Source organism: Helianthus annuus, chromosome 7 (assembly GCF_002127325.2).
Source record: "Helianthus annuus cultivar XRQ/B chromosome 7, HanXRQr2.0-SUNRISE, whole genome shotgun sequence".
In the NCBI taxonomy this organism is placed as follows: Eukaryota; Viridiplantae; Streptophyta; class Magnoliopsida; order Asterales; family Asteraceae; genus Helianthus; species Helianthus annuus.
In genome coordinates, this window is record NC_035439.2 from 70,352,122 (window position 1) to 70,367,780 (window position 15,659).

Below are 15,659 nucleotides of genomic sequence, written 5' to 3' on the forward strand. Positions count from 1 at the left end.
AGCAGCTTCCAAAAATTCAAAGATATGAAATCTTTGAATTTTTATCCTCAACAAACTTCCGATAATTCAGCAAACACCTTTGACAACGAATCACAAACCAAAATCAGCAACTTTAGTCAATATTTGCGAAGAACAGTTTGAATCCGAACACACTAATAAAACTGAAATTCTGTAAAACACACTAGCAAACAGGATCAGTAACAAGTAATGCCTTCTTGAATCCAAGTGATATCAAAACCGAACCAAGAATTGGTTTCTTGGCTCTGATACCAATTGTAAAACCCGTGAGGATCTCTCAATGATATCAACAAGAATAATCAAATCAAAACACAAATCTTGCATTCACCTTTGTTACGATGACTGATACAAGACAAACACAAGATCTCGAGTGGCCTATGTTCTTCACCAACTGATCAACCCTCAAAACACAATAAGGGTTTGCTTATATACTAACTAAGATGGATCGAGACCCATCATTAAGCCCACTCGAGATCACCTAAGCCCATACATACATGCGACCCAAAACAACTATGTAAACATTACATAACCAACCCAAAACATTTGTTTTTCTCTATGTGTAAACCTCAAGGTTCCAACAAATTGTAATTAACATTTTGAAGTTTATCGGAGCAAATGATAATGTTAAACAAACGATATTTGAAAATTGAGCTTGTTGTTTCGAAAGTCAAACAGTAGAATCGGTTTAGTTTATCATCGCATTGTAAAACAATACCAAATAAATACTCTCGTTTGAATATAACTTCATTTTTAACAATATTTATATCAGAATCTCTAGAGGGAAAATAAACACAACTGCGTACTTAAGTTTTTTTAATTAACGAATGAAAGATTAAATTAATTGATAAAGGTAATACGGTTTTAAAAAATAAAAAAGGAAACACGTTAAAAGTAAATATAATAATAAGGTTTTATAATATTAAAATAATAAAATATTAAAAAACTATATATTACTATAAATTTAAAATTACTATTCATCCTCCTTCAACAATAATATATACTTGTTTTTTACGTCGCACGTTGCTTCAAAACCGAGCAAATGATAATGTAAAACAAACGTGATTTGAAAATAAAACATGTTGTTTAGAAAGTCAAACCATTAGATTGATTTAGTTTATCATCGTATTGTTCTATGATACCAAATAAATTCTTTATTTTGAGTAAAACTTTATTTTTAACAAAACTTATAACAGAAAGTTGAGGGAAAAGTCAAGCACAATTACGTACTTAAGTTTTTAGAAAAAAGTTATAAACGTAAATTGTTAAAGAAGTATCAAATTAATTGATAAATTAATACATGTTCTAAAAATAAAAAAAAATAAAAAATCGTAAAGGAAAAGTAAATATGATATAAACTATTATAATATATTAAATAAAATAATAATAGACAACTATATATTATTATAAAAATAAAAGTACTATTCATCGTCCTTGGTTAACAATATATATATAATAGCTTAGAGTAAATGTGTGAAATTGAATAAAAAAAACAGGCGCGTGAATTAGTTTAGGGGTATTCTAGTCCACTCAAAATATGTGTTTTTTCTATAACTCAATGAACTAAAAACACAAAAATGTGGTTTTTTAATCTAAAACACAACGAACAAAAAAAACAATAAAATGTGTTTTCTTAAACGCAACGAACAAAGAAAACAAAAAAAAAATGCGTTTTTATCTAAAACGGGGTTTTTTTCTAAAATGCAAAATATGTATTTTTTTTTTCTAAAACGCAATGGACTAAAAACACAAAAAAATATGCTTTTTCAAAAATGCAATGGACTTAAAACACACAAAAAATGTGTTTTTTTCATTGTGTTATAAAACGCAATCGAATAAAACATAAATAAATATGTGTTTTTTCAATGTGTTATAAAACACAATAAAACTGAGTTTTATCATTGTGTTATAAAATACAATAGATTAAAATACAAAGAAAAAACTGAGTTTTCTCGTTTTATAAAACGCAATGATCAATTATAGAACATAAAATGATTTTTTGAATAAGAAATCAAATATGTATAACTTGACATAAAGGAAACGACAAATTGTGAATGGTGGCATGGTGTTCAGATTTATCCCTATCTCTTTATTAGAGTAATGAAAATGTTAAAAATGTAAGATTTATTGTTTTTCACACTAGAATTCAAAACAAAACAATGAAAAAAATTCCGTTTTTATATAACCTACACATATGTAGATTATGTTGGTTAAATTACCCACATGTATGTAGGCTATGTATAGGTCAAAATATATGATTTTTTATGTATATATAATACACGTATGAATGTAAGGAAACATAAAATTTAAAAATATGAAGCTTAAATCTCAAAATTTAGCGATTTAAAGTTGTTCTTATTGTTCTCGTAATAATTAGTGTTCTATATAGTGAAAGTGTATTGTACAATTTGCCTTAACGTGCGAACATACACGATGTGAAGTCTGCACGTTATAACCCCCATAAAAGAAACCTCGCATGTTGTAAAAACTAAAGACCGCATGTTGAAAAAAATCGCATGTTTAAAAACAAAACCGCATGTTATGAACCATTATCCGCATGTTGAAACTGCATCTCATACGCATCGTACGTTAACGCAAATTGCACGTTAACCAACCCCTATATATATAGAGGTCAGTTAATATACAATAGGGCTTATCGTACATTACGTACGCGATAACCCCAGCCGTCAGATCTTCATCTCCCATGCGATTTCATACCTCCATGCGAACTGTACGAACTGTGCGAATTCAATCTTCCACATGCGATTTTGTCCATCTACACACCCCATGTCATTTTTCACATTACCCCATGCTAACTATTTTTTCACATGCGATATTCAATCTTCCACATGCGATTCTACACACTCCATGCCAGTTTTCACGTTACCCCATGCTAGTCAATTTTTCACATGCGATATTCAATCTTCGATCCACATGCGATTCTACACACCCCGTGCCATTTTTCACATTACCCCATGCTAGCCATTTTTTCACATGCGATATTCAATCTTCCACATGCGATTTTGTCTATTTACACACCCCATGCCATTTTTCACATTACCCCATGCTAACCATTTTTTCACATGCGATTTCATTGCATTTCCAAGCCATGCGATTTCATTTGCCTTTTTATAACATGCGAAGATTGAGATCACACCAGATCGAACGGCTGGGATGATCACGTACGTATCGTACGATAAGCCGTAATGTATTTTACACTTTTCCTATATATATATATATATATATATATATATATATATATATATATATATATATATATATATATATATATATATATATATATAGGGAGGGGCTCATGCGAGAACCACCCTTATTGTGAGAACCTTGAGAACCAATGTGAACACAACCTAAAATAGCTAAAAAACCTAAAAAAAACCTAACCCTCCCCCTCCCCCCCCCCCCCTAAAAAAACCTAAACCCCTCCACCCCCCCCCCCCCCTAAAAAAAAAAACCTAAAAAAATCTTAAAAAATCTAAAATATTTTTTTGAATTTTTTAATATTTTTCATGTTAAAATCGCTACTTTTAGAAGCCAAAAAAAATAAAAAAAAATTTAAAAAAATTTTTTTTTTTTGGCTTCGAAAAGTACCGATTTTTTTATAAAAATATTAAAAAATTCAAAAAAAAAATTTTGTGTGATTTTTAGCTATTTTTAGGCATTTTTTGTGTGTTCACATTGGTTCTCGCGGTTCTCACAATAAGAGGTGGTTCTCTGCAAGAACCGTAAGAACGAATAAGAAAACAATCAAAATCAATTTTTTTATTACATACCTCATTATAATTAAAATATAATATTAAAAAAAGAATTTAATCTTTAAATGATTCATCTCTCCTTTCAAGACAAAAATGTTAATAAAATCAGTATATCAAGTTTATAAGACATCAGAAATCAAATCAATAACTTTTTGAGTTTTCTTTTAAAAAAAAATCTTTTATAATTATAATTATAATACATAATATGTAAAGAAAAAGATAGGCTTTAGCCTTTGTGCATTAAGAAACAGCCTTCTTTTTAAAGGATTCCAAGTATTTTCAAACTCAAATTTACTGACAAAACACGCCTTGCAATCACATTAATCTTCATCATCTGGATCTATGACCATTCTCAGTTTGCGCCTTGAACCGCCACCAGCACTTTGAGACGCAACAGGACTTGAATTGGTCCCAACATCATCAGCCAAATCATCACTAAGTTCATGATCCTGCATGTTATCAAGGTTTTCGGTCATCATGACATTTTCCTCTTGTCCACTGCCAACTTTTATAGCTTCAGTTTCTACTTCACTCTTACTATGGAAATCACCTCGGCTTTCTTGAGCTTTTGTCAGTGACAACCTTTTACTTCCTTTTCTGAAAAACAATATAACTAATCACTAAATGTATGCTTTCTTAGAGCTGGCAAAGTTGATCCATTTATTATTTGGGGTTGTGTTATATAAAAAAAAACTTACCTAAAAACATAACATGTCAAATAAACCAAAAGCATAGTTTCACAGCACAGACCAATTAAATTTCTTTATTCACATATTTAGGTTATTATCGTAACAAAACTGCTTCATAATCATATATAGCGCATTAATAGCTTGCAAAAAAAGGAGACAAAAATAACCCGACCTTACCCATTTATACTTCCCATGTCCTTTGTAAAAACATACGAACGAAGTAAATAAAGAGAGGTTACCCAACCCACCAATTTTTGTCACTTATATCAGTATCAACACTTTCAGCATAGCAAGAAAAACATTGTTAGTGTTTCAAAGCGGAGAAGGAAACATTACTGGCATGTGTGTGTGTGACCAAGAGAGAGAGAGAGAGAGAGATGGATCTTACCTAAAGGCTGAGGTTAATACAATGTTATCAGAATCATCTGATAGTTGGCCAGAATTTTGGTCTGGTGTTTCCATAGTTTGAACCTTATTCTGCTTCTTTTTCCTCCTAACATCAAAGAAGCAAATTAGCTCCAACCATATAATAAGTTGATTTTCATCGCAAAACAGCTGATATCAGTGACTAAATTGATTTAACCTTTATGCAGTGAGATGAAGTGTAAAACATACATAAATACAAGGCTGAGTTTAAAGATTTTAAAAATTAAGTGGTTCATTATCTGGTGTAAAGGTGGCAAACTCAATCCATGTGTAGTATAGGAACAGGCCAATTCATGCTGTATTACATACGTATCGGGTCAAACAGGTAACATAAAAAGGATTAGCTAAAAGTAAAACATGTCAATAGTTATCTAACACGTATTCATATGCTGAATAGTTTGGTTTATAAGAAATCGTTTAAATAATTTAGTAATATGATTTTCAGTATCATTATCTTACCTGAAAGCTGAGCTTAGTATGATGTCAGCAGAATCATCTGATGGCTGGTCAAGATTCTGGTCTAGCGTTTCCTCAGTTGGAACTATACTTTGCTTCTTTTTGCTCCTAAAATCAAGAAAGTAAATTAGCTGTAACCAAAACTAACACCTTACACGAATCATTATAGCACATACGAGTCTACGCTTTAGTCCAAGAACAATCAAATTGGAGAATAAGCAATCAACTATAGCAAGTGTAGATGAAACTCAAGCGTTTGGGTCTGTGTAAATATGCATATAGAGAAATAGGTAACAGAAGTCAAAAGGTCATGGATTGACTGTTGTAGATAACCAAATGAAAGATAAAAGAACTAAAAACACAGAACAATGATTAAAAAAAACTTTCTTAATAATTATATTCAAGATTAGATAATTATTAGTGAATAAATATGATCATTGGCACACTAAATGTCTACAAGTTATAGATACTGGACAAAAAGAATCCGACCGGACCCATACCAAAAAAGTTGCCTTGTTATACACAGCCATGTTTTGACACGTTACCCAACCCACCAGTTTTTGCAACCTATATCAGTATTATTTCAACATTGTTAGTTTTCACTATTAAAATGCAGAAAAAAAAAACTCTTGACATGTGAAGTTAACTTGTGGCATTGAATAACTGGTGCAAATACTGTGCGTGCGTGCGTGTGAGAGGGAGAGAGAGAGATGTCTTACCTAAAAGCTGAGCTTAGTACAATGTTATCAGAATCGTCTGATAGTTGGTCTGTGTTTTGTTCTGGTGTTTCCTTAGCTAGGACCTTATTCTGCTTCTTTTTACTCCTAACACCAAAGAAGCAAATTAGCTCCAACCATAAATAAAAGTAAATACACATCTCAGATGACTCTGATATCAGTAACTAAATTGATGCAACCTTATCTGCTGTTGTGAAATGAGCTGAAGTGCGAAGCATAAATTAATACAAGGCTGAGTATACGGATTTTGTCATTGTGCAGTAAAAAGTTTCCATTGAACAGAAAAAAAAAAAAAAAAAAACATTCGTGGTTTCATTATCTGGCGTAGGAGTAAAAAAATTCAATCCATGTGTGTAGAAACAGGTTAAGTCAAGCTGTATTACAACCGTATCAAGTCAAACAGAAAGTAAAAATATTGGCTAAAAATAATACAGGTCAATGGTCAAAAGTTGTCTTAACATGTATTCCTATGCTTACATTGTCCTGAATAGTTTGGTTTAAGAGAAACTATTTTATTAATTTAGAAATACAGTTTAGTGTCAAAAAATCAAAATTCAAATGAAGTCCAGTAAAGTTGTAGTGGGTCGCTGTGACCCAATTGTTAGCAAGCCAACCCGCTTATTTTGTCACCTCTAATAGAGTGCATAGCAGTTGTATTATGTGCGTATGAGAGAGAGAAAGAGATGTATCTTACCTGAATGCAGAGCTTAGTACAATGTCATCAGAATCATCAGATAGTGGGTCAAGATTCTGGTCTGATGTGTCATCAGTTGGGTCTATATTCTGCTTCCTTTTGTTCCTAAAATCAATAAAGTAAATTAGCTCCAACTATAACCACACACCATATGATATACTTGTTTGACATATTACAGATAGAAGCACAACTCAGATGAACCCATTCATAAGTAAATATGATACCTTTTCTTTAGTGATAATAGCGTTTCACCATCTGAATCTGACCCATCATCCTTTAAGTGCATGTTATCACCCGACTTCTGTTTCCGGATACGCAAGCCAAGCTGTCTAAGCTTTCGTGATACTTGTGCTGCTGTGAATGTAACATCACCGTCTAGTGCACTTGCAATCATTTGACAGCACTTTTTCTTATCTTTGAACCTTTTCCAAAATAAACAATTTCAGATGTATGCATGCCATTAATAAAATCTATTTCTTATCTTTACTAAATTAACCAGTGTGTACTTGTCTAAACAAAAGGTCAGGAACTCACTGCTCAAATAAAGTTTTAATCTTGATCTCTTGCTCTTCACTAAATAGACGTCCTCTTTTTCGTTGTGCTGATGCCTCCACGGCTTCACCATTAACACTTGAGACATTTGTGTCACCCACTCTTCTCTTTGACGGTAATTTGAACCCCATCTCTTTAAGCTTACTGGAAACCTGAGCGGGTGAAACTTCCATATTAAGTTCTCCTACTATGCGTTGACTGCAATCTGGAAACTCCTTATATCTATAACAGCCATTTCATGTAGCAGAACAACAGCTCAGCAAATGCACAAATGTTAAGATTTATTTATGTTTAGTTCATCAAAAAAAGGTTGGACGCTATAAATACTTACTTCTCATAAAGGTCCTTCAGTTTCTGTTCCAAGGCATCATCGAGAACTAATGGCTTCAATCTTTTACGTGCCCTCTCATGATTTTTCTGAACAGGATGTTCACTGCAGGAAAAAAGAAATAACATAATCAAGTATGTAAAGAACAAAACCAATATCTAAAAGTAGATGTGCCAAAACCAACCCGTATACTCATAAATCATGAATGTGTCTGTTTTGGTTATGTAAAACATCTAAAAAAATTATTGTATAAAACTACCTAAATCATTTTATTTAAACGAAATAGATATTATTACTGAAACAAAAATTTTAGAATCATAGTTCATAACCGACACTAATTTAATATAAAAAGTTCAAAAACGTTGGACAAAATATATTTCAGGTCTTAAACTAACTTGAGTCGACCTTTTTTTTTTTTGACATAATACCCAACCAACCCGAGCTGCTATTTTTCCACATCCATTTAAACATAAGTCTAAAAGGTAGAAAAAGTAATACTTGTTCAACTCTTCCACTGTGTCGTTTCCTTCATTAATGCCTCTTTTTAAGGTCCTTTGCATCTGGGCTTCATCGGAATTGTCCTCACTAAGCAATAAATAAGCAAATCAATTATCTCTGTGAATAAGATAACCATAAAAATTGCTGTATACATAAGATCAGAGAGAACCAGAATAGATACTACTGTCTTCCATCTTAAACAATAATGGTCAAGGAACCGGAAACTTGTCCTTACCTCTGGTCATCATCTCTCCAAACGGGTACAACAACATCTGCTTCATCATCTCCCAGTGCATCAGCAATACTTTTTCTAACCCATCCACTTCTACCAGATGTACCAGCTTCACCAAGATCTGCATGCGGGGGATCATCTCCCTTCTTTCTATACCCATTTCTCATTTTGCCAAGATCTTTTATCATTGAGTCACAGTTAATATAATGGCATTCTTTACGTGTCTTCCAAAACAGGACTTCCACAAAAAGAAGAGGGTAGCTCTTCATTTTTTTCAGCATTCCCCTAACCAAACTTGTAAGGAATGAAATAATGTTATCGTATTCTTTGCATGGACTTAACTTCTGCTCTTCCAGGATAGTGTGAAATATGATGAGAAGCGATAACTGCAAAGATTGTCAATATGTATAGTTACATATTGTATAGATAAGAAGTGGAAAAATGGGTGAATTGATTAACGGGTCCAAACTGGTCATTATGTAGTATGCGTTGGAACTGGTCTCATTGACTCCAAACACCTTTAGTCAATACGATTACAAAAAATATACTACTACAAAAACAATGAATATATTGAATACAATGATTTGAGGAGATTTTCAACCCGTTTGACCCATTTCCATCAAAGTTGCTTTTTATAGTTGACCCATTCATGTTAAAACATAACCGGAATCAATACGTTCTTAATTAAATGGGTTAATTTTTCCACATTTATAAGAAACCATTATAATAGGCTATACTTCTCAATATCTTTAACACAAACTCAAACTTGTACCTGGTACAGCATTGGAGAAAGTTCAAGATCTTCACAAACCCTTCTTAGTGCACTTATAATGTAATGATTGGTTCTGGCGGAATTGCTTTTGTAAAACTTCAGCAGCCAACACAAGTTCTGGATTATGGTACTGTTTGCAAGAGAAGAGACCAATGAAGATGCCTTAAAGTCAACTTCATTTGTTGACTCTTGCTGTTCATCATCAGAAGAAGCATCTGACATAGAATCATCATTATCATTATCATTAGCAGTAGCATTAGTGTTTTCAGACTTGTTTTCCATCTGTTGCATATTGTGTTCGGTATCTTGAGCTTCCAGATTAGCTGCATCAGGTTGATCAGACTTTTCAGGAATGACACCATCATCTCCATGGACGACACCATCATCTCCATAGACGACATCATTCTCTCCATTCTTATCAGCACTTGAACCTTGAGGCATTTCTTTTATTGACGTGCTCACATTTTCAGTTTTTTCAGCCCCAGAAACTGAATCATCCTTTTGAACAGTCACTTGATCGGCATTATTAGCATCCTTACTTGTGGTTACACTTTTCTTCTTTCTTTTCCTCCTTGCCTTCTTAGCAACCTATTACAAAACTATCCATATCAATAAGGATCCATACAATCTCATTCTGCTGAATAACAAAGCAGACATGAATATAGGGGTGTTCATCGAATCGAATATCGAATTTTCGAATTATTCGAATCGAATTGTTCGAATAATTTTTATTTTTCCTTGAATTCTTATTCGATTCGAATTCGATTAAAACCTATCGAATTCGAATCCAATTCGTATTCGAATAAAAAACCCAATTCGTATTCGATTCGTATTCGATTCGTATTCGATTAAAATTTCGAATTCGAATAAATTCGATTTAGTTCAGATTCTTTAAAACATGTAAAAAACTATAAAAATGAAACATAAATTTTAAAGCACACATAAAACACGATATCACATTAAAAAGTTTCAAATAAAGTACCACAAGTCTAAAATTCAAAACGAGAAGCCGGGAATAATCACTCCACATTATAAGTTAATATTTTTATGTTTAGAAATCTATTGATAGATTTGTTAATTAGATTTTACTTATGGGTCATGTAGTGGGTTTAGTAATGGGTAATTTTAATACTTGGAAGAAATTTAGAAAAGAATTTATAGTATAGCTTAATAAAAGTTATATATTTAGTATATATAAAAATAATAAATAAAAATGTATAATTTTTATTCGAATTTCGAATCGAATTTGAAATTATAGATTCGTATTCGATTCGTATTCGATTTACTTGACTCGAATTGAATCGAATTCGAATTCGAATTCTTATAATCGAAACGAATTCTTGATAATCGAATCGAATTTAAACGAATTTCGAATTTTTCGAATTCGAAACGAATCCTGAACACCATACATACATAAATACACATTTATTAACATGTGTACAAGCCCTTCCTGGTGAACCCATGTCCCAATATGATTATAGAAACAGAAGCCAAAAATAAAACGTAAAACAGTTCAAGCTTGAGATATCAGAACAAAACATACCCTCAATGTACCGCGTGATTGAAGGTTCTCCATTAGCCGTATGACTATATGAATTGTCTCTACCAAATCAGCAAGGTCGCTGATAAATAAGAAGATGAGACTATGAGAAAAATGGACCAAAGTACCAAACAAAAGATAGCAATATAATTTCTATAGAAATATGATAATAGATAATACTATCACAATCATATAGAGAACCTTTTTGGTTGTTTGTGTGCATTAAATGCTTTGATCAGACTGAAAAGAAAATGGGTCATCCCTTGATCTGTCTGATCGTAAAATAACTTATAGAGAAGAACACGGGCAGTTTGAGGTTCTTTGGAATCTTCTGGTGACAGCTTAAGTACCAAATCTAACATGTGTATCTGCAAAACCGAAAACACAGTTAAACTAATAAAAAAAAACTTTCAGTAACATTAACTCACCATTGTTTTTGTGAGAGATCCGGCTGCAGAAAGAAAGCTGTAATTGTTAGTCTCTTTCAAGCCCTCAAATGCAGAACGCCATTTAGATATTACAAGTAGAAACATTGACTCGTTCATTGTTTCAGAAATTGACCCACATATGTTTCCTTTAAACAGTGTGCTATCAGCATCATGGTTTCTAGAAGACTCAGATTTACTAGCATTAACATCAGGCTGTTCAAGAACAAAAACCCCATCAAAGAAAATATACTTATGTCAGTAAGCTTACATGAATAGACAAATATTAGAATACTCGAAATAATAACATACCTTTGAACTAAGTAACTTATGATTTTGGAAAGACATGACAAATTCTGCAACCTGAAAGAAAATAACAACATCGTTGTTTTCAATACCATGGTGTTCTTTCTCAATATCCTCACGAACCGACCGCATTAACACTGTTGAAAATAAAATACACAGAAAATATGGACCAGTCAACCAGCAATGTAAGATAGCAACAGTATATATGAGTCGATGGTTCAAATGAATATACAATAATTACCGTTATAACCTCCTAACAGAAACTGATCAGTATAATCATAGAGCAGCCGTACGATATTCTTGTTTGTTGTTGGCATTCTTCCGCTTTCCCATACCGTCTTCTTAGATGAAGCATGTGGATTTTTGTGACCTTTAAGCAAAGAATCATGAGAATCTGAACATGGATTTCCCTTGACTAAAACTTTGGAACCATCCTGTTTATCAAAATTATATATATTAACATTTAATTTTGACTCATGTATTTATTATACTAACTAAAAGTTGTTATGTTATACAAATAACACCCCTAAATTCTCTCCCGATTCAGACAAACAAAATTAAAGAAAATAGCTAATAACAAAACGAGTCAAAAGGTGCCAAAGAGTGTACTTTTCATGCAAAAAACCTCCTAAATCATTTTTTCACCGGTTAGAAAATACAAACTAAATAATAATTGATATTTCTATCAAATTTTAACTCACTAGCTGTTTATAACAAATCAAAAACCTGTTTAACGCCAACCCGACACAACCAAGCCCCTGACAACATTAAACATGTACCATAGTAACTCGAGTAAATGATCCGCTAAACTTCGATCGAGCAACCAAATGCATTGTTTGCCTTCTTTTTGCTTTTTCCTCTTCCATAATAGACTTGAGATCAGTGGCAGTAGCTTCTGCTTCTCCCACCACCTTAAAAAAAATGAAATGACCCGCTAAAAAGATTGTAAGATAAAATGACTTGAAAAACAGATAAAAAAACTACCTCAACGTTGGCATCCAAATGAGCTCTTGCAATCAATTCTGGAACTTGACCCTTGTATATATAGTAAAAAGTCTCCAACAAAAGCAAGTTATCTTGACGAAAGATACAACTTGACCCACCAACATGCTGCGTTAAAACTAAGATTAAGTCCATCACATTCTCTTCAAACAACAGTTCTAAGAACCTATCTCTAAGAAGTATAAATTCAGAAGCTAATCCAGCAGCTCTCTGCTGCGATGTGATGTCTTGAACAGCTAAAATGTTGCGAAATAAGGTGACTACCAGCTGCACCAATTTCCAGTCATCATCCGTAAACAAATCCCTGTTTCAACTTTCACGTATTTAAAATGACCACCATTACAATTACATAACCGATATGACTATAATAATAGCTTTATTTACATCACATATGTAAAATGCAACTGCAAAGTTGATCTAACATACCCTTCCAGATGTTCAAGTGGGCTCTCAAGAAGGGTGACTATCACTGGGATAGCATGACTGGAAGTTATCAAGGACTTCAAACCCCAGAGATATTCGATCTGTTGTGGTATATCTTTAGATGTTGGATCAACTGGCATTGTAAGAAACACCAAAACTTTCACTGCATGTTTAAGCAGAAAATGACAATCTGTTAGCTACAAGTCTTCTTCGAAGACATAAAATAAAGTATCTACACATTTCGAAAAGAAAGTTTGCAATTTCAAGTGCCAAATCATGTAAAAATGCACAACAGATTTGTAAACTGGTTTTGCTAGAAATAACAAAACGAACAATTCAGCAAACCAAAAACCATATTATAAATATATGCTCTTCTCCCCTAAAAACACATCATTTTAAATTTTACGTCACCCAGAAAAATAAAATGTTTCACAGCTTCCCTGGTCGCTTTCAGTAAAATTACAGTCTTGCCCGCTAGCAGCCGCTACTAGCCAGCTCTATATGCCCCTAGAATTTAAAATGACACCAAAAAACTTTTTCTTCCCTAAGCAATACATGATGGGAGCATTTTCTATACCACCACTTTCTTCCCTCACCATTGTGTGATTGGAACATCTGTTTTTCAAACTCTTTAAAAATTAACACTCTTTTTCTTAGCCACTAAACCGGATGGCAAACCCAATAGACACTTAATTATAAAACAACATAAAGTTAAATTTTTTATTGAGGCCCTTAACTAGAAGTAAAAACTCACCTAATTTAAATTCAATCCAAACATACAATTTCTAGTTTTCTAGCATCCAATTCCAATCCATTTTAAACACAATCACAAACCTACCAAATTATAAACCTGCAATTAGCACCAACGTAGTATCATTTTTACATTTTTTTCCCAGTATTCCATTTACAAACTTACAATTTCTAGTTTTCTTCCATTCAATTCACATTCATTTTAGACAATCACAAACCTAAAAAGTTATAAAAACATATACCTGCATTTAACACCAAAGTAGTATCATTCTCTAACAATACTGAATAATTTGTAACATACCTTGTTCCCTCTATATTCCACTTAAAATTTCTAGTTTTCTACAATCCAATTCTAATCTTTTTTTTTCTTTTTTTTATTCAAATTATAGTTATATTATAAATTCAAAAACAGAGACGATAATGGCAGGTAGACCAGCAACAAGTTGCGCCGCTACCCCTTCTGAATAGCAAACCCTACCCTGCTAAACACAAAATTCTGCCCCTTAACATGCGCGGTGTTACTGTTTACCACCTGCTAACCCGCTTGAGGAACCGGCAATATATAAAACAGAAACCTAACATTATATAAAACATATACCTGCATTTAGCACCAAACTAGTATCATTCTGACAATACTGAATAATTTGCAATATATCTTTCCCCACTATATTCCATTTACAAACTTGTTTAAACACTTCACGAGTCTCCGGATCATCTCGCCTTAAAAACCTCAGCAAATCCTTCAGATTATCTGTTCATCAATCACAACTCAATATTTTATAACCTAACAATAATTTTGTATTCAAATTAACTTACAACCGTAACGATTACCTAAACAATATTCTCCTGGAGTGTACCCGATCTGATTCTGGTCATTATCCTCTTCAATCGTACCTAAACCGCCGCATATGATCGATAAATTCTCCATCGAAAAGTTAGGTTTTAGATTTTCCGATCAGTTGATGTGATTCGACGAAAATGATATCGATTGATGGTAAATTGAAGAGTGATTTGATTTGATTTGATTTGATTATGATCGATGCGAAAAATGTTTGTTGAAAATGAGATTCAGTATTGGCTTTACAAAGGTTAGGGTTTGAGTTTCTGGCGCCAATTTCAACTTTTCGCGCCAAAAAGGTTTATGACGTGGGAGGATATGGTTGGTCAGTACCTACATCAGTTTTTAGTTTTGAGAAGTGTTAAGGCTCGTTTTAGGGGCTCTTTGGCTAAGCTTATTTTAGTGACATATTTACTTATTTATTTTTTAAAAAGTTAAAAGGTGTTTGGGTTGGTTTATTATATGAGAGGAATAAGTAAATAAGTCATTCCATCATGACTTATTTGCTTTTCAAATAAGCAAATAAGTAAATAATTCATTCCAATAAGCTTAGCCAAACAGCCCCTTAACATTGTGGTAGCCTTTGGTTTGAAAAAAATAGAAAGTGTAATGAAATGGATCATTCTGATAAAATGAAAAAAATATGTTTAGTTATCATGTGGTAATGGAATGGAGAATTCCAAAAGAACGTAATTTCTTCCAAATATAACAATTTCCATTACTTGATAACAGGGTGTTTTTCTTTCATTCCTTCAAGGAATGGAAAGAAATATATTCATTATTATTATTTTTATTATTAGTATTTGTATTTGTATTTATATTTATAATATTAATACTAATATTAATATATATCAAAAATTTTATTATTAATTTTTTTACCATTATTAATATTATTATTGAGTCAATTATATTTTTGTCGTTTTAATACAACTGTGCTTTGTTACCTCGTCTTTTTGGTTTATCAAATTGTATAAAGTAATGATTTGTTCTTTTTATATATGAGTAACCAAACATCACAATGGAATGGAATGATTCATTTCATCCCATTGTCCATTCCATTACATCGTCCATTTCATTACCACATACCAAACAGACCCTGTGTTCCCAAGTCTCATTAGTGGGAGTGGAAGGAAAAAGAATTAATAGAGAAAAGGTAGGAAAAGATGTATTCCCAAGTTAGGAGGAAAAGAAAAGTAAAGAACA

General features: G+C 32.4%; 1 protein-coding gene across 2 annotated transcripts; it reads right to left on the bottom strand.

Moving 5' to 3' along the window:
- Positions 1–3,994: 3,994 nt before the first annotated feature.
- On the bottom strand, positions 3,995–14,752 carry LOC110942023 (protein timeless homolog). Of its 2 annotated transcripts, none has more exons than XM_022183716.2 (21): positions 14,450–14,752; positions 14,217–14,369; positions 12,872–13,031; positions 12,428–12,749; positions 12,223–12,354; positions 11,685–11,877; positions 11,450–11,580; positions 11,141–11,353; positions 10,914–11,080; positions 10,716–10,794; positions 9,173–9,760; positions 8,404–8,786; positions 8,169–8,255; positions 7,674–7,775; positions 7,325–7,564; positions 7,015–7,212; positions 6,791–6,895; positions 6,079–6,180; positions 5,363–5,467; positions 4,866–4,970; positions 3,995–4,385 (listed from the first exon to the last, which is right to left on the bottom strand). In XM_022183716.2, exons 1-21 carry the CDS (start codon positions 14,544–14,546, stop codon positions 4,109–4,111), a joined length of 3,939 nt encoding a protein of 1,312 aa, XP_022039408.1. In that variant the 5' UTR covers positions 14,547–14,752; the 3' UTR covers positions 3,995–4,108. The 2 variants fall into 2 exon arrangements, with proteins under 2 accessions (XP_022039408.1, XP_022039407.1); XM_022183715.2 differs by having other exon boundaries at positions 6,079–6,183; positions 14,450–14,751.
- Positions 14,753–15,659: the final 907 nt, after the last annotated feature.